Raw genomic sequence first — 26,597 nt, 5'->3', positions numbered from 1 at the left:
TTAGTGATGCACAGATACTACATTTTTCTGCCGATACCAATACCCAATTATTCTGAATGATATCTGCCGATACTGATAGTTTGACTTTCTTATAAGGAAAAAAAATCTCTCCCAACTAATGCTGTAAACTAGAGAACCCTCTCATCTAACACATTACTATAATATTAGAGGTTAAAAGTAACAAAAGAGCTCAAACTATTATATTCAACTGCAATATATTTTCAGATATAATAATTACACTAAAAACTGTATAATGTCGCTATTTTTTAACTGTGAAAGTGTCATTGTTGCATTAACTTGACATCCCTAAATTCACCACAATAGTCAATTTCTTCACACACAGTATAAGTTTCACCAGTTTGAATGTCTTTTGATTGCATACAATTGCATTTATCAGCTGATACTGATCATTCATTGGCTGATACAGAACATTTACTGAAAAAAAAGTTGCTGCCTTAAATTTTTAAGTACAATCAACTTGGATGTTTAAGTCATTTCAACTTAAATACTTAAATTAAATTACTTAAAATTGCTTAACTCATTTTGATGAGTTAAAGCAATGTAAAAACATTTGTCATAACTTATTAATCATATAATTGTTTTACAGTGTTGGTACATCCCTATTAGAAACAAATATATGTTTAATTGTGTAATAATTCAAAATAAATTAGGTTGAATTCAGGTTGATTGGGACAATTTTCCCAATATCCCAATGAACCTGAATTCATAAAAGTACATTATTTTAGAATTTTAGAATGGTATCACACAGCTTCTGTCGGGACACATTTCCTTCTACTTTACCTTGTAAGATGTAAGCTGCCAATAAGGCTGCGTCAGACGTTTTGCAGAGGAGACGGCCGTGGTACAGATCTCTCTTGATCTGCAGGAAGACGAGATACCTGCAACCAGGACACGGAGAGAGCACATGAAGACAAACGCTGAGAGAAAACACCTCATTTATTCCATTACCCTGAACACATGTGTTTGATTATGTAAATGATTAATCAAAGGTTCAATCTTACACCATTTATCTGTAATGAGGGCTGATAATGAAGGACGCAGAGGTGCAAAGTGAAACATTTCACAGTAGGAGACAAAGAAAACAGTATGTGTATTTAACACTCTCTCTAAACATGCTAAATATTTGTCTTTGAGTTGATTTCCAAAGCAGGGAATGAATTGAGAACAGGATTGTTGTTTTGGGAAGAGATCTCCAAAAGCAAACCGCTGTGTCAAAAGCATTTGAGTTGGGGAAAAGAGAGACACAGACATCTGTCTCTCTGGCCCTAACATCTGTCTCAGTTCGATATAATGTTACAAACACAGATGCTACTTTATATAATTATGCATTTGGAGCTCATAGACTGGATTTTAATGGAATGGAAAGAGTAAATGCAAACTATATTCATATGATTGTCTAAAACAAGAGCTTCCAGTAACACTTTAGATTAGCGAACACACATTCATTCACTATTAACTAGTTGCTTATTAGCATGCATATTAATTACTTATTCTGTATGACCATATCCTTCTACATAGCTAAACTTAAAGGGGGGGTGAATTGCTGTTTCATGCATACTGAGTTTTTTAAACTGTTAAAGAGTTGGATTCCCATGCTAAACATGGACAAAGTTTCAAAAGTTAAGTTGTACGTTTGAAGGAGTATTTTTGGAACAAAATACTCCTTCCGGTTTGTCAAAAGTTTCGGAAAGTTTTTTTCGAGTATGGCTCTGTCTTACGTAAGATTGGGCGGAATTTCCTTATATGGGTCCTAAGGGCACTTCTCCGCGGGCGCGCGCGCACTCATAGACCAGAGAGAGAAGAGAGTGAAAGCAGTACGTTACCTCAAAGCGCTATCCTCGGCTTTTAGGAAAGTCAATGTCACCAAAGAAGTGGGTTTTTGGTTGCCAGGGCAAGACAACCCTGCACAGATTCCCAAAGAACCCAGCGTTAAGGGAACAGTGGATGGAGTTTGTTTTTTCGAAGCATCAACAGAGGTTGTGCAAGACTCTTTGTTCCCTGCATTTCGACGATGATTGTTTTATAAACAAAGCCCAGATCGACGGATTTGCAGATCGTCTAATGCTTAAGGATCGAGCAGTCACAATGATAAAGGTTCGCTGTCGCATGCGGTGAGTAAACTGCTTCAAATGTCTCTCTTTGTTGTTGTTAGCTCGGTTAGCACAGCTATAGCACACCGCCCACACGGCCCGCCCCCAGCCGCTCGTTTTTTTCCGGAAAGACTCGGTACAGCCTATCTTCTTTTATAAATATAATAAAACTAAAGACGTTTTGGAGATATGAAGGATGCAATACTACTCTATAGGTACTCAAGATTAACAGGAGATTGAGTGAAAATGAGCATTTCACCCCCCCTTTAAAGGGTAACTCTCGCCAAAATGTAACCTAGGGTCTTTTTGTTAATCTACCTGAGGCGAACTTTAGTTTAAAAGCATAATTAGAATGGAAACACCACTTTGACCGTATTTTCGTTTTCAGTCAGATTGCCTTTTGAATGGGAGTGCATGGGGCACTTCTATGATAGCATCAAAAATCGCTATTTTTAAAACACTAAGAAGGCTCGACACAACATGAAACATTGCTGGAAGTATCACCAGAGGCTCTACACATGAACTCGAGTACTGAGAACATTGTTTGTGTACACAGAGTTTACTAAAAAGAAAGATTTTGAACAACTCACTGTAGCTGTGTCCGCCGGCATTTTGACAGTCAAAAATAGTCGATCTCCGAATGCGAATGAACTGACTCTGAATTTTAGTATTGTTTCTTATATGGGGATCCTTTTTCAAACACAAGGTCAATATTGATTTTCACTAACGACAAAACAACAAATTATCCGTGAATTTATATGGAACTAAGCTTTAGGAGCTTTCCATCTTTACTCTCCTCCCAGTTACTTTGCATTCGGTGATCGACTGGTTTTGACTGTCAAAATGCCGGCGGACACAGCTACAGTGAGTTGTTCGAAATCTTTCTTTTTAGTAAACTCTGTGTACACAAACAATGTTGTCAATGCTCGAGTTCATGTGTAGAGCCCCTGGTGATAAATCCAGCAAAGTTTCATGTTGTGTCGAGCCTTCTTAGTGTTTTAAAAATAGCGATTTTTGATGCTATCATAGAAGTGCCCCATGCACTCCTATTCAAAAGGCAATTTGACTGAAAACGAAAATACGGTCAAACTTAAAAGTGGTGTTTCCATTCTAATTATGCTTTCAAACTAAAGTTTGCCTCGGGTAGATTAACAAAAAGACCCTAGGTTGCATTTTGGCGAGAGTTACCCTTTAACCACTACAACAACTACCTTATTTAATATCAATAAGCAATAAAAACTCCAGTGAATATGTGTTTCCTAATCTAAAGTGTTAAAAAGCTTCCTGTGAGTTTTAAAGCACCAATGTCACATTTTCTATTCATAAATCAATCCAGTCCCAATCTGGTACTTGGCTCCTCTCACCTTCAGTGCAACATGTGTCCCGTGAGTAAAGAGCGACATGCTTGTCTTTAACTTCTCAAAGTAGGCCAGCCCAGCTAGAGCTAATAGCTTTTCGCATAAGAGGCCATAGGAGCTAAAAATGCAATTATGTTCCCTGAATTCTCTCTAGGTGACAGCAGCAAAATGGCATTTTCTGTAGCCACCAGTCAATTTCTGGCCTACATATCAGCTTTCTTCTTTATCCCTGACCTGCCATTTACGGAAACACGCTCGACGTGCCAGTGTCGTTTGGTCCTAGAGAAGGACGGGACAAATATAGGAGCAGCTAAATGGCAAAGTATTGGGCTGAGATGATTGTTTTTCCTCTGTGCAATATGCACTTTACCCAAGATATTTTCCAATAATCTAATAAATAGAGAAAGTGGATATGCATCACTTATATAAACATAACAATATTTAATACTAGATTATCTCCTTATAGGGAGATAAAAATGATGTTGTAACAAGTGTCATGTTTTATATGCTTGTAGATTTTTAAATGTGAAGGAAAAGGATTGTTAAAGATGACATTATTAAATATCAATAAATATAAATATATATAGATATCTTTTATATTGTATTTAAGCAATAAGCCCCCTAAAGCGTGTTTTACAGTGGATTTAGAACAGCTAAGGGCCGTAACCCGCTTATACCATGGTCACTTGCCAAATAACACGTTTAAAACATTAGTTTATTTTTTAAGTAGTTTTACAATCGAAATCTAAAGTTTTTACAAACAATAACTTGGTTTCCCTGGTTACGCCTGACGGTTTATTTACTAGGTGCCCTCTATCACTTTTTAATGGACACCTTGCAGCCAATCAGAATCGAGTATTCACCCAGACCATGGTATAAAACGTTATAACACATTTATTCCTCCGCCAAGCAATGTAGTTCCAAAGAGGTTGCTAAGCAACACATGCATCAACAAAGAATCACAAACGGCAGTTGCGCAGTAATACTAATGTAATGCAGTCACAGGTGTGTGTTTGTTGAGTAATTTACAACGGCTTCGAATGCGGCTCATCCAATCAGAATCAAGGACTGGAACTATCCATTTTATAATATACTATATTATCACTGTAATCAGGCAAAGTGACGCTAACCGGTTTCTAGGATGCATCTTGGGTGTAAGTGACTTGGTTGTCATGAAAATCATGCTAATGACAAGTTTGTGCATACTGAGCAATTATCTTATATTGTGACCTGAGCAATTATAAACACCGAAAAACTCTCAGTATGGTTTTACTGTGGAATTATGAGCGGAAAGTGCAGAGAGACAGAATCACTTTTTTTTTCTTTGCTCAAGGTGGATGCATTTCTTTTTTTCTCACAGGGAAAAAATCTTCTAATTCGAATTCTGCTAATTCTTCCATATACTCTAAACGATGTCCTTTTCTTTCAGATAATATCCCTCTGTTTCTCACCCATACCTCTCATTAGTCTTTCTGCTCATTCTCTCCACCTGCCTCTCTCTCATCTAATTTCCTGCCTTCAACCCTGTTCATCCTCTTGTTCCATGTCTCTTTCCCACTTCTCATCTCATTTCAGTGTGATTTATTACTTTGTGTTCCCCACAAGCACTGTATTTCACAGTACAGTAAACACTAGCGGTCTCCCTCAACTTCACACATCTATCTCTACCTGAAATACACATAAAAAATCCATACCACGCTGTGCGTTTGTCTCTTATATGCGCACACTGTCAATAAAGCGGCCCTCATTAGGCTCTAAGAAGCACTCAGTATCATTAGATCTTTTTTCAGGTCGAGTGTGTGAATTTCTGGGTGACCTCATTGCAGGGGATGAAAGCTGGAGGCTAATCATGTATCATTCAGAGGAATCTGTTGAGAGTCATACATCTGACCATACATCTTCTCTCAGTGAGTGAGAAACCGCTTTGAATTTTGAGAGTAACAGCAAGATGAGAGGGCTTTAGGCACTTGCATATGTTTAGGGTGCTTTAAGATCCTTTCTATGTCAATGAGCAATCTGGAGAAGTTACTCAGTGTTCACATACTATAGAATGTCTACAAGCACTCAGTTTGTTTCATTTTAAGGAGGTTTAGTAGAGAATTTTTAGACAGTCCATAGTATGCGAACAGTAACTTCTTTGAAGATGGAACGCTTTCAAATGCATTCTGGGATTTTACAATAACAGATTGCTGCAGGTTTGATACATTTCTGTAGGCCAAAACCCACAACTAGCATTTTAGCACCTCCGGCTAAAGTCGGTGTTTTTTTTATGGGTTTATTTAAATGCTTGAAAAAAGTCTGTGGTTAACACAAGCTCAAGAAATGCTCACATTTTACGTCACATGCTGTTTTTCGTCTGCAATATAGTATGTGATTTCAGATGCAGCCTTATACTAACTAAAGCCTCATTGTTTCACTAGCGCTCTTGCAAACTATTCTAGATCAAACTGTCTGGGAAAATGTTTTTAAATAAAGACTGAAAGAGTTGTCGGAAGATTATTAATGGTGACATTGAAGTCATGCAACCATGGTGTAGTTCGTTTATAGCCTAAGCTTAGTGTTTTACTCTTGGCGATTGTATTTAGGCTTTAAACTTCATAAAAGTTGTGTTCATTTGTGAACATTATCATGAGTGACTGAACGACTGCCTCCTCCTTATTATCAGCACCACCCTGTCACTTAAGCCCTTCGCCAGGTTCCCGACTGGAGTGTGTGTGAGAGAGAGAACTGAATAGAGCCTCGTCATCTCCACGCTTCTCCTCGGGAGCCCAGGAGGGGAGCAGGGAGGGATTCCCGCACTGCTAAGCCACGAGTCGCTGGACCGGTGTGCCCGTGCAGGGGTGTATGCGTCAGGCTGAGAATGGCCAGGACGCTTGACCCTTGTGAAGATGGGTCGCAACCCCTCGCGCCCCAGACCCCCTTTACCTGGACCAACTCCTCTGAACACTACCTTTCCTTCACGTGCACCAGCACAGCAAGGACAACAGATCCCCTGTTTATTTTGGACACTTTTATCCTCATGGACGCTTGCCCTCTATGGACATTTAATGTTAATAAACCCACTGTCTCTGTCAGTATCATAGACTTTCTTTCTGCAATAATCCAAAAGCCAATGGAAAAATCATTTTGGGTTTTTGTTGCGGGAACCAGAGTGATGCCAACATCCAAAAATACATTATCACTGCAGTGCTCTACTGCAAACTGGCCATATTAAACATAAAGAAGCACAGTGTCTCAAAGCACCACCGGCACAGCAAAGTCGAATGGCTTTCTGGTGCTGCCAAACATCTGTTGCCATTTCGTTTGCAACACTTCAATCAAAGCAGAGCTTTAGGCCTATGCTTAAGGAAATATTTTATGTGAGAAACTGAGCCAGATCTGTAATTAGGTGCCATTTAATTATGTGACTTAAGTAGTGAATGCAAAAATCAGAATTCATTCATTGTGATAGCTCGTACCTGGTGATCTCCTCCTTTAGAGCTGCAGGATCTGGTGGGTAGAACTTCACCCGCAGACACATGGTGAACGGAGGTTGTGCTGTGTGGAGAGAAAAAAAAACATAAGATTAACATCCACACTGAACAAAATGTTACCTTTATCCATTAGTTCTCAACAAGGGGCCCGGGGCCCACAAGGGGCCTGAGCAAAGATGCAATGCAGCCGCAGGATGACTTTAATATTTAAATGAATACATGTTTATCAATATATTACAATACATTTTTTATATTCTATTGTTTTATTAAACGACACAGTTCTGGAATACAAAAATCACTAAATGTTAATTAATTAAATATATGAACAAAGTTCAATCTGGGAGATATCTTTGTGTATTTGTGTTGTACAATGGGGATTGAGAACCACTGACTTAATCAGTATTTAAGTCTTGTCAGAAAATAATATCTAAACACCTTTAAAAACAAGTTTACTTAAAAGCAACACGGCATTAAATATTAAGTAATTTTGCAATATATATGAATATGCAATATTATTGTTTTCAGAGAATATATCAAGAATTACGTTTCTTACCCCACTGGCATTAAACACGAATCTAACACAATTTTAAGAGATTTATGATTAAAACATGAGGAAGCAATCTGCCAATGGGCTAAAAAAATTCATATTTTCTGAACATTATTAATACGAAAGAACTTATGTAACAGTACTTCAAGTTAAATACTATAATTAACTATTATTTTGGAAAAATTTGTACTTTACACTGGCAAATTGTTGTACTGTTTTACTCTGTTAGGGCTAAAAATTTCAGTTTGACCCCAAAGTACAAATTACGCAGGTCAAACAACTATAGAATCTGCTGTGTCTGAATTTAACTTCAACATCTTATGAAGTCAGGAAAATTGTGATTAAACAGACTGTTTTACAAAGCTTGTAATTAAAGTTACTTTAATGAGAAACTCTCCAGTGTCTCATAATCTCATCAGTCTGTTCTAAGGCAAAGAAATGTGTAAACTTTAAAAAAAAAAAAAACTTTTAAGTAGAAAGTACAATTAAATGTGAAAAACTTTTTTTTACTTCGGCTTTTAAATTACTAAAACACAATATGTCAGAATATATTCTCTGTACCCTCTATAACACTGTCTATAAAAACAAGTTTTGCTTCTCAAGTAAATGTATCTTGCTTCAAGGATGACAAAAACACTGATTAAGAAATGCATTGTTTAAAGAAGTAAAGACCGTTCACATCAAGAACATAGTTTTAGTTCAATCATCCCAATGTACAAGAATATGAGTCCACACCAAGCTTACCAAGCTGATACACAATAAAACAGTGTCAGCCAATCAGAATTCACCTTGAGCATTTAAAGCGGCAGACGACATAAGCGCTTATAATAAACAGAACCCTATTGTGCGTTGGCGTGGACGCTAATATAGTTATAGTTATCACTCTTGATGTGAACTGGCCTTAAGCGCATTTCATGGCCAGTTTAACACAAGCAAAGGTCACCACATCATCAAATGACAGCTCCTATTTAAGAACACACCATTTGTAAATGTATAGTACCCATAAATCCCATTAGCATGCTTCATTACACTATAGCGTCACTATAGTGATGATGTTCATAATTGTGCCTTTATGGAATCTAGCACGCTATAAATAAGATCTGACTGGTGATACTTACATTTCATCTGCTTAGAAATTGACTTGGTGAACTCCAGCCAGTGCTAAAACAACAGAAGAGAGCATTTTAATTCTTCACTCTCTCACACACACACACACACACACACACACACACACATTTTGACAGAGCACATGTACACATATTACATCTATATTTCATCTAACACATAATTACACAGGAGCAGGTGGTCAGTGTGGGTAGATGTACAGAGATTGTATATCAGGATGAGTGTGAGATGGGGGAAGGGAAGATATATTAATCATTTCATCTCATTTCTTTCCTCTCCGGAGCGAAATATTAGCACATCTTCGACGTCACGCTGAGATTCTATCACTGCTATTGTGTGCAGCCCCAGATAAGCCAAATCAGCCAAAAAGAGCCATTGGATTTAAGAAAGAAAGTATTTTTGGGTCTTAGTGCCTTAGGCTAATGTCCAGAAATAGCATCAGGCTATTGGAATTTGATTTCAGATTATAGCGATATGAAAGCTTTTTGGACAACATTTCCCACGCCACATTATAGTATTCTGGATTGTCAGCTAATCTGTGGCATATTTTGTCAACTAGGAATGTTCTGAAGGGAATTGTGAGCACTTAGCAGACGCTAACGTTGTTCCATTGTGTCGTCTACATCAGTTAGATGTCCTCATTATTATTTATGTCACTCAACGCGAGAGGCTCCCAAAGGGGGTCAGTGAAAAAGACAGATATGAAGAAACTCTAGAGTATGTATGTTAAACCTGAACACTCTCAGGTTTGCATTTAGCAGACAAAGATCAGGACAGATCTCCAATTCAACAGGATTTCATTACAGAGAGCTATACAGAATGTTTATTTAGATTTTTTTTTAATAAAATTAGATTAACATTTAATATAAATACTATTAAATATTCAAAATATTGAAAAAATTGATATTTTGTCAAATTGAAAGCAAATTTAAGTCCATAATGACATTTCTATAACTTACACTAGCATTAAATAAAAACTATTTCAAAATATTCATAATAGTACATAATAAATAAAAATAACACTGATTTGAGGACAGGTGTTTTAGCTATTCTTTTCACTCGAGTATAACCACTGACCACATTAATAAAGTATTTTGTAAACAGTAGCAGTAAATAAACCACAAAAAACAATGACTATAATGCCATTACCTCTAAAAGCATTTTTAAATCAAATTAGATTAATTCGATATTTACATTCTGGAAGGAAAGGTGACAATTCTGCAAGTTTAGTCATTTTGACATTGACTATATGAAACATGCACAGTGTTTTCTCACAATACAGGGCCAATGGAACACTAGGGTAAGTCTGTTCCTCACACTGTTACGTGTTTCTTGGGTCTTGTAAGGACTTGTGTATTACTTCCTGTCCTGTGTGCCATTTTGTAGTCAGTTTGTAGTTTTTCCCGTTGATTTGTAAAATATGTAAGTATAAAAAACACATTTACTGTATATATATATATATATATATATATATATATTCGTATGTGTGTGTGTGTGTGTGTGTGTGTGTGTGTGTGTGTGTGTGTGTGTGTTAGTAAATGGACTTGAACTTCCATAAACCTGTAGAGTAGTGGTCTGGATTCAAAGGTTCAACACGCAAAGTGAAGCATTCACATGACTGGAAAGAAAGTAAGGCTTTGTTTTTCGTTGATCACGTGTTTCTCTGAGAACAATACGCTTCGTACGCTGCGTACTCCTTGCGCGCTTTGAAGCTTCGGTGTCATACGTAACATCACTAACATAAGGGCCTGGCCTCACTTGATTTACAATTTTCAAACCTGTCCTTCTAGAAGGTTCATTCCATCAATCATCAGCTCTGTCTCTTTACTTCAGTATACTGAGAGTCAGTCTGATCAGTGCAGGATCAATACAAACACAGCCCACCCAGAACACACATGAATTCATCACTTATTAGGCATCACAACCCAAAGTCACTTTGAGTGTCCTGACTCCTGACATGTGAAGCTTTATCGTAATAAGAAAGCCGTGGACATGAATGCAGAAATGATGAATTGGTGCTGCGCATTACCGTTGACCTTGGACTGTTCGACGCGAGCCACATGGTGGGACACTCACCCGTTGTTTATCCGGATCGACATATCTAATGCCAAAATAGTCCTTCTCCAGCAGGTTTAGATGGTGGCAAATGAGGTCGAACAAATACTGGCCTTTGGCATCCCTCTGAAAGACAAAGAGAATAACAAACGATCAATAGAGCAGAAGTTTATTATTTGTCTGGGTATGCACTTTATTTTTGGATCAAAGTGAAGAAGACCAGTCAAATAAAACTAAAGTTTAGTGAACTGAAGGCTGAGATGGAAAGCAGGGGATTTTAATTACTGACGACATTATTATTATTATTATTATTATTATGACTCATGGAGAGATTCTTTATATTCAATATGAATGCAAAGAGTCTTGGAATTTCCATTTCCTTTCCATGACCTTTTCATTCATGATAGGATTTCAAAAAATAATGTCGGAGACGGGGAGACTGCTGTGCTGGGATTCATTTCTATTTGTATGCCAGGTCCAAAGCGGAATTACTTGACATAAGCATTTATTATTATTATTAATGAACAAATCTCTCTAATAAAACCCACAACAAACAGACTGATGTTATGTGATGTGCAGCAAATTTACTCTAAAATATTTAATTGGCTAGATAGCCTAATACTTTATGTAAGCCAGAGCAAAACTAGAAACATTTATTCCATGACTTTTTAAATGTATCACTCATTTCATTGACTTTTCAAAGCCTGGATTTCACAAATGACTGTAGAAACCTGATAGCCTGGGAAAACCCAGACAACTTCCGGCAAATTTAGATTTGCTCTGAAAGTAGTCTGGCAAAGAGCTCATTCAAGCCCATTTCTAATCCGGCGAAATCGCGGCACCAATCAGAAACGTTGAGGCGGGCTTTACATAATGACGATCGCTCTGATTGGTTTTAGGTCTATCCAATTGCGCCCAGAGGCATTTAAGCGACGTCTGTTGGTGAAGCGCAACTTTTATGCATTATTATTCATATTGCAAACACATGAGGACAGTCTCCATGAAAGACCCACTGGCAGATGAACGTGCTACTATATTTCTCTCCGAAACGGTAGGAAATTAAATTAGATTTAATAGAGGATTTTGACTGTGACACGATGATTGACAGGGCAGTTTACGTGACAGGATGCACGCGACAGATCCGTCCGATAAAGATGACGAAGTAGTATGTCCCAAAGCTTGCCTACTTTTCTGCTACACATTCAAAAGTAAATACCTTTTCTTCACAAAAAGAGTACATACTTTTATGGCGTAGTGTAACTTAGGCGAATTGGGACGCAGCATATGGCTTTACACGATGACGATCGCTCTGATTGGTTTTAGGTCTATCCAATTGCGCCCAGAGGCATTTGAGCGACGTCCGTTGGTGACGCCCCTTTGGAAATGAGTTATTAATGAAGCTTTGCCAGACCATAACTCAGTTACTACTGAGAATGGTCTAGTTTTAACCAGGCTAGAAACCTGAGAGTCTGTCCAAATAAATGCACAAGGAGAAAGAGATGAGAAAGTTAATAGTTTACCAACACTACATGGATAACCTACACACCATTTTATCGTTATTTTTTACTTTTAATATGTCATTCATAATGGCACAAAAATTCGACAATGTTCCCTATTAGTCAGTCACGTTCCACGTCACATCGAATGACTGACACATCAGTGTCTCACTTGGGAGCCCAATCACCTTTGAGTGGCAAGAAAACGGGCCAATGGACATTGGCGAGTGAGTTTTGCATGGCTAACCATTCCACCAGACATACGGATATATAACCTTGCTGGCAACTCACTCATACAGGTTTGTGCTGAGGAGTTGAGACGGGATCCCGGGATTCAGCAGGTGTTACAGGGTCCTTCAGGGAATGAGTGTTATGACAGCAACCAAGACATTTTTCATAGTCTCAGACTTTTAGACCCCATTATATCAGTTCAGAACTATATAAGCTCATTATCTCAAACGGTTCCTCATCAGTTCTTCATAACAAGGGAAAAATTCAGGAGAAGAAATTAAATTCCATAAACCTGAAGTCACTTTTTCTCTCTCCGCCCACCTCTAATATCGCACTCATATGCATTCAGAATTCAGATTTTCCCCTCAAACAAACACATATTGCTTTTGCAATATTTTTTCTCTGTAATTGTATGCGATCAGAGATTGAAGTGCAAATCAAGACAATTCACCCCCAGTAGAAAGTCTTCACGCATGAATGATTTATTCTGGATTAAGACTTACTGTAAGAACTTGGCAAGCCATACGCAGCCAATAGACAAATCATTCTGTTATGCTGAGCTTGGGTCACAGTACGCGTACAGTGAGTGTATTATAATGTAGCATTTCTGTGAGATCACATCTCGTGTTGCTTTTTAAACTGAACAGTTCCCTCTATGAATTATTATATTTACATGCAATCTGAATGATAGAAGATGCAAAAGATCTCAAAGAATCTGAAGAATAAATTTATTCACGATAATCTCTTCATAAACAGTCAATAGCTATGTTTCCATTCAAAGTTGCAAATTCATTTTATGCGCAAAATATATTGCGTAAAACATTTGCGAATAAAGCAGCGTTTCCATTCCATGTGTTCGAGAGAACAATCTTCACTTCCTGGAAAATTGGCTCAAAATATCTCTGATAAAAAGGGACGTTGCTGCAATCAGGGAAGAATGTGGCTCTTTTATCCTAAATAATGAATGATTTGTGCCTCAGAACGCGCAGACGAAACGCAATAAATGCGGTTATTATTCTTGCGTTCAGATGCTGGTGTTTGTGAACACAATCATGTGAGACATTTTTAATGACATATTTAATGACTTTGGCTCAGGCATTTCAGAATAACTAAAACAACATTCGAGATGAAACTGATCCGCTGGTTAATCCAGTTATCTAATCACATCCTCTGTTGAGGCAAAAGTCATGTGAGTCTTTTTGTTGAGCATCGAGGGATTTATTCAGTAAATGTGGGTTGCAACTTGCATCGTAGTTTATGTGTGTCTTATCGCATAAAAAATTATCCGACTTAATTGGAGCGCATTCGTTTTTTTAGAATTTATGTGCATCCAGCGTTTCTTTTTATGTGCTATCCAAAATTTGCATAAAAACAGAGACAGAAAGAACTGAGGTGGACGGTCACTCCGCAAGCAGGATGCGTTCTGTACCTCTCAATCACAAAACCTCTGGAAAGCCTTTAATGAGGCTCACATAATGAGATCAGCCAGCAGACAAGCAACATTTTCAGCCAAATTGAGCCTTTCAGGCCCTTGTGTTGAGTATGAAAAGGGAAAAATATAAAGGTCAAACACAAAATACAGCATTTTCATCAGCTTTGAAAGACATTTCTAGTTCAGAAATGTTGTTACAGAGGAGCAGTTTCTGACATAATAACACTATTTGAACTTACTAATGTTATTTCAGTGTAGCTCAAGGAAAATAAGGCGAGGAGAAGGGCAAACGAGACTCATGCTGGTTTGTTTACTCTTGGAAATATCTTTTAGAGTTTTAGAAGGAGCAACAGACATGGGAAGAGTCATACAGTAGCGATGCCTGAGTGGAGGAACCATCTGGCAGTGTGACCCCAGCACTTAAGAGTGTCTTTCACACACACACACACACACACACACACACACACACACACACACACACACACACACACACACACGCACAGGCACACACACACACACGCACACACACACGCACGCATATATACAGAATACACACTCAATGAAGAGCCTGATAGCTGATACCATATTCTACATCTCAAAAACACATTCCATTTCTCATTGCAAGTTCTCTGTGAAACAATTATAAAAATCTTTCAGTAGAAAACTTTTATGGTTCTATTTTCGGATAAACGAGCAGATGGAGGGCAGTGGACCATGAGCGCATGCGTCTGCCTGATGCCAAATAGAACATTCTGTGGGTGTCTAGAGACGGCTGGATAGCTGTATAACACACAGCCTTCACGCAGGACTGCTGGAACCCAATGGGACTGCCAAAGGGGACAAAAAAAGAGAAAGAGGTGCTCCTATTTGAGAACAGGACAGACCACCCCCGCATAGATGCAGAGAGAGCAGAGATGGACTAATCTCAGCAAGCACATAAGGTGAATCAATGATCATTATTATTATGATGATTATAAAATAATATAATTAATAATATTATTATTATAAATTAAATTAAATAAAAATATAAAAATCAAATAAATGAAAATGAAAATAAAATGAAAATAAAATGAAAATAAAATATATTTTAAATAAATGAATAATATTATTATTATTATAAATTAAATAAAAAATGAAAAATGAAAATAAATCAAAATAAAATAAATCAAAATAAATTAAATCATCCATGCTTCTTTAAAAATGTTACTTAAATCACCTGTATATACCCCAGGTCAGCAAATTAAAATCTTGTTATATTTATATCTTATGCCCAGTTTCTAAGAAGATGCGCATATATATATATATATATATATATATATATATATATATATATATATATATATATATATATATATATATATATATATATATTAGGGCTGTCAATCGATTAAATTTTTTAATCGCGATTAATCGCATGATTGTCATGAGTTAACTCGCGATTAATCGCACATTTTTTATTTGTTCTAAATATACCTTAAATTAATACTTTTCAAGTTTGTAATACTCTAATCAACGTGGGCATTGATAAATATAGATGCTTTATGCAAATGTATGTTTATTATTGAAACCATAGTCAATATAGCATGAAGACGAGACATGTTTCAAAGGTCATAGATGTTTTTCAAAGAACTTGTTCATGTCTATTAGACACATGTAGAAAGAACAAAGAAATACCAGGTTCCCATTACTTCTCTTTCTTTGCACTGAGCAATTTACTAACACAAAAATGTTTAGATTTTTGCATGACAGGGCAGCTCTTCTGAAAATGCTAAATGTACATTTAGCATTTATTATTACATTGTAGTTTGTCTCTCTCTGTGCCCATTTTGATGAAGCTAAATTCTCAATACATTCTCAATAAAACGTATATTTTACTGTTTCTGTTGTCAAACAACGGAATGAATTTGAAATGGTGACTGAAACGCGACCAAATAAACATAACCAGCTCTCCCTTCCAAGACGTTAATCTGCACAAAAATTCTGATAATCGAGCCGTCGTCTGGTGAAATCAAATACACATAAGCTAAAGACAATATCCGTGCTCTGATTTCGGCTATATTTGTAAAATTAGAGAAGCAACATAATATCTGTGTTTAACTGAATTAAAGCGCTGCTCCTCCGCGTGAGACGCAGAGAGAGAGAGAGAGAGAGAGAGAGAGAGAGAGAGAGAGAGAGAGATAGAGAGAGAGAGAGAGAGAGAGAGAGAGAGGCGCGCGCGCGTGCTGAGAGAGCAGTACCGGCGGTACCGGTATATTCTCAGAAACTAAATAAAGTTTGGGCGCTTTGTTGAAGGGAAAAAAATCGCTAAAGGGGTCTGCAATGTCGCAAAGTAGCCAACACTGTGTATCTCCATTTCTCCAACTAGGGGTTGGGTCACGGGTCAAACAGAAAATACGCGCTGCGTTAATCGTCCGTTAAAAAAATTAGTGCCGTTAATATGATTTTGCGTTAACGCATTATTAACGCGCTAAATTTGACAGCCCTAATATATATATATATATATATATATATATATATATATATATATATATATATATATATATATATATATATATATATATATATATATATATATATATATATTTCCAATTATTTCTACATTTGCCTTCAATCAGCCATTAGGTGTTGAAGTGGTAAAGGCCTGACCTGAAGAACCTGGGGTTGAGTCTTTGGCAAAATGTGGACAGTGATATTCACGTTGATATTCTCAGGGTGAGTTACTTGTCAGCACTCAGACAAAGGCCCAAAGGATTATGGGAGAGCGCGAACCCCTGTCACTTCTAAGCAGGTTCCCAACTGAAGGCCCATAATCCATTATGGCATGCCTGCTTACAAGACTAAGGCTAAAACAACCAAACACTCTCAAGCCTGTAACACACATACACACTTCCATCGAACTGAATATGACTATGATTGAGCATTACTCATCAATTGTTATGGGAGATTTATGTTCTCCTTTTCACTTACACTGCCTCCAGAGTTAGCACTAAAGCCACATAAAGAGGCTTTGAATAATTCCACTTCCCCATTACACAAGAAACAGAGCAAACGCACACTATTCAAGCCCATATTTTTACATGGTGGAGAGAGCAGCACACAAAAATCCAGGGAGTCCATTCATCATCTAACTGAGATGGCTGGACAACACTCATTGTTCATCAGGGTGAATGTGTAAGCAGCCACTTAGCCAGAGATAACACAAAGGCAAAACCATTTATCTTGCACAGCTCTTGGATAATGAGAAGACTGTATTGGAAATAGCAGTGCTTTTAGTCAATGAAACATCACACCTTTAACCTTTACAAAGAGCAGATGAGGGAGGCCGTTTCATATCTGTCATCATTGTGGACTGCATCACGATTAAAAGCATTACATTAAAGCATTTTGATTTTGATTTAAAACATCCCCATTCATCTAGCCTGGGAAAACCCAGACAACTTCCGGCAAATTTACATTTGCTCTGCAAGTAGTCTGGCAAAGAGCTCATTCAAGCCCATTTCTAATCCGGCGAAATCGTGGCACCAATCAGAAACGTTGAGGCGGGCTTTACACAATGACGATCGCTCTGATTGGTTTTAGGTCTATCCAATTGCTCCCAGAGGCATTTGAGCGACGTCCGTTGGTGAAGCGCACCAACTTTTAAATGCATTATTATATTCAAATTGCAAACACATGAGGACAGTCTCCATGAAAGACCCACCGGCAGATGAACGTGCTACTACATTTCTCTCCGAAACGGTAGGAAATTAAATTAGATTTAATAGAGGATTTTAACTGTGACACGATGATTGACAGGGCAGTTTACGTGACAGGATGCACGCGACAGATCCGTCCGATAAAGATGACGAAGTAGTATGTCCCAAAGTTGCCTACTTTTTTGCTACACATTCAAAAGTAAATACCTTTTCTTCACAAAAAGAGTACATACTTTTATGGCGTAGTGTAACTAAGGCGAATTGGGACGCAGCATATGGCTTTACACGATGACGATCGCTCTGATTGGTTTTAGGTCTATCCAATTGCGCCCAGAGGCATTTGAGCGACGTCCGTTGGTGACGCCCCTTTGGAAATGAGTTATTAATGAAGCTTTGCCAGACCATAACTCAGTTACTACTGAGAATGGTCTGGTTTTAACCAGGCTACCATTCGTCTCAATGGCAGTATCTCAGTTGATGCAGGACTCTCTGGAAGCATGCCATTTTAAAACTGATATTGCTCATGGTCACTCAGTTTTAGGCATGGAAATATTTGAGCCAATTACTTAGCCATTGGAAAATGACATCATGACAACAGTGACTGGCTGATGAAAATGCACAAAATGATTATCCTTAGCTGTGACCTCCAAGGGAGCACACAGGGAGAAATATAGCGAAATACTATTACATTTAAAGAGAACTGTTTTCTATTTATTAAATATATTTTAAAATGGAATTTATTCCTGTGACGCAAAGCTGAATTTTCAGCATCATTACTCCAGTGTTCAATGTCACATGATTCTTCAGAAATCATTCTGATTTGATGCTCAAGAGACATTTGAAAATGAGAAGAAGAAAAAAATGAGTCAAACGTGATATCAATGTTGAAAACAATTCCGCTGCTTAATAATTTAGTGCAAATCGGGAAACAAATATTATTTTCAAGATTCATTGATGAGGAAAGTTCAAAAGAACAATGTTTATTTGAAATGGAAATCTTTTGTAAAAGAAAAAAAAATCGAACTAATGCATCCGTAAAGAATAATATTATAGTAAGTAATAATATTATTATAATATAATAATGTAAATTGTTAATTAAAAATCTTAAGAAATCTTACTGACCCCAAACTTTTAAACTGTCTGTGTGTTTGTGTGTGTGTGTGTGTGTGTGTGTGTGTGTGTGTGTGTGTGTGTGTGTTCATTCTACTATAATATTCTTCCTTCATAAACCTCTTCTCTCCCCAGCTTAATCTCCCTGTTTCCAGCAAACAAGCAAACAATCTGTAATTGCAGGATCTGTGTTATTGTGAGAGAGAGGAAATAAATCTTAATGAAGGGGTTAGAGAGATTTGGCTGATTAAACCTGATGTTGTATTTCAGCTCAGTTCAGAATGATGGACTAAACATCCACATACGCAGAGTGCTCAAAGGTCCCTGCTGTTCCCGTTCGATTCCATTAACTCCATCACACGTGATAAATCATATAGGCTTTCAGTAATAATCTGAAGATGCACTCATCTTTAGAGATTCATTATTGAGCAAACGGTATTAGTGCACATCTGCATTTCCTTTAGAACCAGACAACTAATGCAAACTTTCTCTTTACTAACTGCCATTAAAATTGCTTTTATTTCTCCACATACTGTACATGACATCATACCGTCATTACTTTCTGGAAACTACTTAAGATATGATCATCTATGTATAGTAACATCAGGTGTAACATCTTTCACACACAAAAAAATAGATCAAATTTGAAATCAATGGCATTTATGTAGAGTATAACATCACTGTTTTCCCTCTAACTGGTTAGCACCCCGGATGTAATCTTTTAGTCTTTTCAGAATAAAACATTGTTTTATAGCATGGTGGCATTCTATAAAAGATTGAATGTTTGTGTGTATGAATCACTAAGAAAAGCTTTTGTGGCTGCAGTCCAGAGGTTTTTGTTTGGACTTTCATTAGTAGATTGGCCGCTGGCGATGTGAATAGTCATATTTCCATCCACCTATTTTTATGGATACAACATAAAAAATTAAAATGCTGGATGGAAATGCCAAAACACGTAAATACCAAAAATGTGCATAAAACCTGTGCACTCAATTAAGGCAGATCATTTTTTAGCCAATAAGACATGCGCATAAACTACGTTGAAACACATTTACTGAATAAATCCCTCGACGCCAAACACAAAACTCACGTGACTTTGCCCCAACAGAGGATGTGATTGGATAACTGGACTGACCAGCGGGTCGCTTTCATCGCACAGCATCTCAAATATTGGTTTGATTCCCTCCCAGAAGTGTCTCACATGATTGCGTTCCTAAACACCAGCATCCGAACGCAACATAACATGACAGCATTTAAAGTTAAAGTCATTTATGATGTAGGATAAAAGAGCTAAAGTGGCTCCTAGATTTCAGCAACTTCCATTATTATTACAGATATTTAGCTTTTTTTTTCTCTTGAACGCAAGAGATGGAAACGTTGCTTTATTCGCAAATGTTTTGTGCGATATTCCAATTTTGCGCACAAGTTAAATTCGAAACTTTGGATGGAAAGAACTAGCTAATGATGGCAGAGGGTAATGTAGCAACTGAAATTGATTGCAAATTGTTACCACGTATTTATTGAGTAGATTCTATAGGTTTGCTTTTACAGTGAAGAAAGAAAAAAAATCTTAAACACAAGTACACAGCATGAAAAAGTCATTATTTGTTGATAAATACTGAGTTAAGCAGTCAGCACATTTATCAGGCAGTTAGCTTAGCATGTATTGATCGCAAGGTCTCTGGAGCACTATAGCTTAGCATGACAATGGCAAATAAAAGCTACAGATTAACTATTTCAAGCTAAATACATTACCATTCCTCCAGTCCTCGCTGTAATTCTGTTTACCAAGGCTGAAAGTAAATAAGTCAGCCCTGACCCTTTAAAGGAGAACTCCGGTCAATTTTAACATTGAGCTCATTTTTTTGTAAATTTGGAGTGCTGTCAATACAGAGAACAACGACAAAAATCGGTGTTGCCTACACCGTGTTATCCTCTTTTTAAAATTTGCACCCTGTTGACTTCAATGGGGCAAGTTTTAAACTTGATTTTAGCCTCTTAACATCCTTGATGTGTCATTACAAGTGCACAGGTCATGTGAGTGATTCCTTCAGAGTGATCACGGGTGAATCTGACTGCAGTAGATGTGAAAGATATGAATAAAAATGATGTTATTTCAGCCAGCGCACATACCTGTATTTACATCCTGTTTTCGGTCGAAGTCCATAGTAGTCGATTGTCTAGTTCACGCGTGTGATCATAGGTAACTAAACCTATGCGTGTGAACTCGACAATCGATTACTATGGACTTCGACCGAAAACAGGAAGAAAATACAGGTATGTGCGCTGGCTGAAATAACATCATTTTTATTCATATCTTTCACATCTACAGCAGTCAGATTCACCCGTGATCACTCTGAAGGAATCACTCACATGACCTGTGCACTTGTAATGACACATCAAGGATGTTAAGAGGGTAAAAGCTGGTTTAAAACTTGCCCCATTGAAGTCAACAGGGTGCAAATTTTAAAAAGAGCATAACATGGTGTAGGCAACACCGATTTTTGTCGTTGTTCTCTGTATTGACAGCACTCCAAATTTACAAAAAAATTAGCTCAATGTTAAAATTGACCGGAGTTCTCCTTTAAGACATTGGGTCTGAAACCTCAGTCAGTGGATAATTGATAATCATACACAGAAAAGAAGTTAGCATGTGTGTAGAGTAGCCCAAAAGGTGTTTGGACCCTTAAAAACGACTAAATTTAATACTTTTCAATGCATTAAATCATAAAATATCAAGCCAAGTGGCGTATTGTATACTGTACGTTAAAGATAGCACAAGCATACTTTTCAGGTAACAATTTCAACGTTCCGGCTCACACTGATGACTGTTTTACAGTGCCACAATTAATGACAGCAGGTTAAGCAGAAGATGAGTAATGCTGTTTCTAATAAACAGATAAGGTAATTGCTTTTAAAAAAAACATAATAAAACGAATGGAGTTCACAGAGGTACAAAAACTTGAGAACTGAGACCAGAGAACGTCTCTTCAATCTCACAGTGTAGTGCCAATAACACACACCACTGAAAACAATAAACACAAAGCCTCTATAGACTCGGTACGGTTCCTGTAACACGCTAATGCAATATGGGCTTCTGAGGAGCGATGAGGCTTTCATTAGAGCTGAGAAAGAGCGGGGCAGCTGAGAGGCAAAGCCACAGGATCTCCAGTTGCTGATCCGCAACACTCCAGTTCCTCAAGTGCTCTGATCCTGTGATAGACAGTCAGACAGACATCTACACACACTCGAGGGTCCACACGGCCCCAAGCACTGCATTATTCAGGGCTAAATCAGACCACAGACCACTTCCTCAGAGCTCCACATCAAATTAAACAAGCAATGTAGGGCAGTCTAATCAATCAGTGCAATACATCTGAAACTAGGTCTGTCTTTAAATTCATATTTATTTTTGAAATGTTGCTGAATGTCAGATGCTGATAACTATTACAGACTCACAACACTGCCTCTGTCAATGCAGTTTAGGGGAAAATATTTGTGTTATAATTGTGTTACGTTTTATGTAATCTGTTACGTTACTTTTTCTCACCAGGGCTGGGCTTGCTTGTTTTTTTTTATGGCAAATGTAATGCCCTTTCCCACAAAAAATTAAATGACGCAGGAGAAGAAAGTTCAACACTCTTACTGCAGAAAAAAAAGAAGAAAGCACAAATGTGATGTGTCATATTTCAGTCATTTTTTGTATGGTTGAAATTGATCATCGAAGGTCAGCAGCAAAGACAAAAAAAGTGAGATTAAATACATAAAGTATATTTGTGTTATTTAACAATTAACTATTGCAGGTTTGCATAATATTCTGAGTTTGCATTTCACTGTTTTTACTCATTTTGAGCAATACTGAATCTATTTTTGTTCAAGTGAGATGAGTAAATGTCCTAACCCTAACCCACAAATGTGGTGTAAACGTGCATGTTCACATTTAACTACAATAACCATCATGTTCACACACAGCGCCTCTGCACTGATTTCTCTCAACATGGGGACAGGAGAGATGTTAGTCAATGAATGGGAAAACAACATAACCGTAACATACGCTACTTATTTGAAAAAGTAACTCCGATATTTTGTAAAAGTAATGCGTTACTTGGAAAAAAGTAATCTGATTACGTAACGCGCGTTACTTGTAATGCGTTGCCCCCAACACTGGACAGAGGATTCTCTTTTCAGAAAATGCTTTGCTCAGTGCTACAACTCAGCGGAGAGGATTCCCACTATGTCATGGTGTGAAAGAAAGAAGCTAAGACTACGCATACACAAACTGGGCCATCAAAACACAGTGGGGCGGGTGGGAGAGGAAAGAAGGGGAAAGAGGATGAATTTGCCCTAGAAGAAAACACAGAAAGAGAGATTCTGAGATGCAGACATAACAACACATCAAAAAGATCCTATAAACACACACACATACATGTTACATGACAAGCTTCAAAGAGTGTTTGGGGGCTCTAAGCAGCCTTAGATAACTCTGTCACTGTTTATATGATTGATTACACTGTAAATAATATAGGTTTATGAATAATCAGTTATGACATTAGATAAAATTATAAAGCAGGTAATATCTCCAAAATCTACCTGATATCAAAGAACGTTTAATTTCTTAAGGATCATGCATCCCTGAAATTGTATTAAAATTACTTAATATATTTTAAAATTATTGTTAGTATTATTTTGATGGAAAATATAGATATTTTTTGCAGTCATTACTCGTCTTCAGAGTTTACATTTAAATGTATGCTAAATGTTTATCATTAATCAGAAAAATGATCAGAAATGAATCAATATAATCAATCATTTCTTCAGATTAAATAAAATAAATAATTTTTAAAAGAAGAAAATTCAAAATAATTGTTCTAAATTGTAATACCATTTCACAACTGTATTTTTGATCAAATTAATGCCTCTTAATTTGGTGAACACAAGAATCTTCTTTCAAAAGCTTAAAAAAAATCGAACTCATCCTCAAACTTTACCTAATTTTATGTATATATAAAAATAAATGGCTTTATAAAACAATTAATATCACTAAAATCTCCTGGCTTCTACGACATTTCAGTTTGTTTGTTTTCCTCTGAATCTTGTCAGGCGAGAGAAAAGATTTCTTCAAAAGTACAGACACAAGATACTTTGTCTTTTTTCAGAGATAGATTTCGGTAGACGAGTCCAGTGAAATGGCATTAAGGTCTATGAAAGCTTGCTTTCCATGACTTTGTGAATCATTAATGGACTAGATTGTGGATCCCTGGGGCCTCCATTAAAGCTCTGACACGCAGCATGGTACTACTCTTACGCCTGCCTGCGCAGGGAGCCAGTCTCAGGGGCCAAATAGCTCTCTGCATTTTTATGGCTGAATTCACTAGTGGTAAGTGATCTCCCCTAGGGCTGGGAAACACAATGGCAGGGGTATAGTACAGCATCACTGAGGTATTTTACACCCCTTCATGAATCATCCTGAATAGAGTTGAGGTATCACTTAGATTGTGTCAGTGTCAAGTTCTAGGTTGCTGGTGTCCTGGAGCGATGCTCTGGATTTAGATTCCACTGCCTGTCGCTTGCTAACCTTTTCTGGGTAAAGTTACATCCGATTTTACGACTTTGTTACCATGGTAACGTTAAATTGACAAGAACAACTTCACAGCTTAAATAAAACAAGTTTTAATAGAGGAAATAATGTAAGTTTATTTAAAAAAAATAGCTTTACTCTGCAGTAAAATTGTTTTATTTTTTTGCCTTTTTTAAAAAAATACAGAGCCTCACACATGACATATTGGGGTAAAAACAAGATAGCATGGCCATGAATAAAGAATAAATTACCACAACTTATTAATTTTGTTCCCTCGTCCAAGAATTTAAAGGTGTGGTCACGTTTACCATTGCTTGGTGTATTTTCACAGGCAAAATCCAGTCATTTCAATAGGAATTCAGACAATTTCCACACACTGTAATCCTAATGCTAAAAGTAGTTAATTAATTTGAGTAGGGTAAACTTAAATTAAACAAAGTAGCTCATTCAAAATAACTTTTATGAGTATTTCGAACTTTCTTTTGAGTTCACAAAACTGACCCATTTTAATGATTAATTGTTTTGAGTTTAACAAACTTGTTTAATTTAATTTGGACAAACTTAAATTTAACTGAAACTGGGCTGGGATTTCTATTTCCCAGCATGCTTTGCCGTGACACTCAAAAGGGAGACTAAATGCTAAAATGTTGTCATCTAATTTATTTTTTTTTGAACAAGATTAATGTTAAGTGTGACGACGAGTGGAGCATGAGCTTGGTTCAAGAACAGATTTCTGTTAATTGTTTCTATATTGTCATATTCATTCAGAAATTGTTATGCTCTGCTAATGTAATCAAAGCATAGTATTAGCCTACCAATTAGCAAGTTAGCATTTGCTAATTCAAGTATATGATTTCAAGTTTCCACTATAAAAATATTTAAATAGAGATTACATGATAATTTTTAATTATATGTATGAATTAGTTCACCCAAATATTTCAAGTTAAGAGTAATTAAAATGTACGAGTACAAAATAATTGAAAATGTTATTCTGAAATTGAAATTATTCTGTGAACTGTACTTTATACATCGCTACAGTACTGACAATTAGACAATGGACCTTTTTTCCCTGCAAAATTTCGCCAAATTCGCTAACGTGACCGCACCTTAAAATGAGGCAACAAATTAGTACAATGTGATGAGGAGAAGATGTAAACTTCTTATAGTGAAACTCAGAGATGGATACAGCACGTTTAAACTGCATCCAAAGGCCTTGAGGCCAGGCAGATTCATACAACACTTTAAAAATAAATAAAAAGGTTATCCTTCAGAGTTTAAGGCCACAGAATGAAAACCCAAAGCCACGTCAGCAACAACAGCCTTCGGCAACAGGCAGTCAATATCAACCCGTAACATCTTTCAAAGAGACAGCACACGACATGTCAAGGTGACACCTAGCATCGCTCCCACAGCGACGTACTGAAGGTAATGGGCTATTTCTCTCTGTTCCCTCCCACTGACCCGACTACTCATTAACATAAAGAAAGCACAAGAGCTGAGTGGGAGTGACTTCAGTGAGTGCACAGAGAAATCACACTCCTGCCCACTCACTTCAGAAACGCTGCTGCCGGCACCATAGATGGACACGGAGCTCACTGCACTTTTCCATAGCTAGCATAACCAGTAATCCAACCGCACACTGGAGACTTTACAAGCCTTTGTTAGATATATATAGAGACCTAAATCTATCATGGCCAGTTATACTTGTTTATTTTTTACTTCTTTTAGTTACCCCACTCGCTACACCTCATCATTGTTTGGTTATTCTCATATCAAACCTCAGCTCGGATACTGTATGTCTGCCAGAGTTTAAAAAATTATGTTTTTTATATATAGAAATCATGCAATACCAAATATGCAAGTATTAAAACACTTTTATCAAGGCAATTTGCATTACATTTTTTAAAAGGACAGACTCCCTTTTCCGTTAACAGCACTCTTCTATTCATCTATGCCGCTTTGCATTCATCGAGCTCAATACGTTCTCTTCTGGTCTCTCCATGGTAGGCTATAGTATTTTGCTCAAGAGTGCCAGGTAATTGAGGATGTTTCAGTGGGTGTTGTAAAGCTTTGGGAAGGTTATAATGCGTGGGAAGCAGAGCTCCTCATTGTGTAAGGATAAGAAGGGTAGATGGATAGTAGATATACAACACATTTCCTGCATTTCCTTAAGGGATGAGTCAACTGTTGAAGTGAGTTAACTATGATAATTGTGTTCTGGGTTTTTTTTATGCCCAGGACCTCCAAAGAGACCTCCTTGTTAAGTGACATAAATTAAAAACTTAAATGAAAACTGAAATAAAATAAGTTAAGTTTGAAGTACAAAAGTGTAAAGTGTGTCCGCTACGTCACTGGGTTTATTGCATATTATGGTTGTACTTCTTTG

General features: G+C 37.1%; 1 protein-coding gene across 2 annotated transcripts in view; it reads right to left on the bottom strand.

Moving 5' to 3' along the window:
* Positions 1 to 26,597, bottom strand: part of frmd5a (FERM domain containing 5a) — a gene marked incomplete at its 5' end in the record, with an annotated part of 107,947 nt that overhangs the window by 19,888 nt on the left and 61,462 nt on the right. The window contains 4 exons of one of the 2 annotated variants that reach the window (XM_081372669.1): positions 802 to 899; positions 6,928 to 7,006; positions 8,608 to 8,650; positions 10,691 to 10,795. In XM_081372669.1, coding sequence (XP_081228795.1) covers positions 802 to 899; positions 6,928 to 7,006; positions 8,608 to 8,650; positions 10,691 to 10,795 — 325 coding nt within the window. The remainder of the gene's footprint in view (positions 1 to 801; positions 900 to 6,927; positions 7,007 to 8,607; positions 8,651 to 10,690; positions 10,796 to 26,597) is intronic. The other variant, XM_081372670.1, reaches the window with a different exon arrangement.

The sequence above is a fragment of the Scardinius erythrophthalmus genome (genome assembly GCF_964197995.2).
Source record: "Scardinius erythrophthalmus genome assembly, chromosome: 8".
Lineage (NCBI taxonomy): Eukaryota > Metazoa > Chordata > Actinopteri > Cypriniformes > Leuciscidae > Scardinius > Scardinius erythrophthalmus.
The sequence above is the reverse complement of the archived record's forward strand: the minus strand, read 5'-3'. Positions and strand labels throughout refer to the sequence as shown.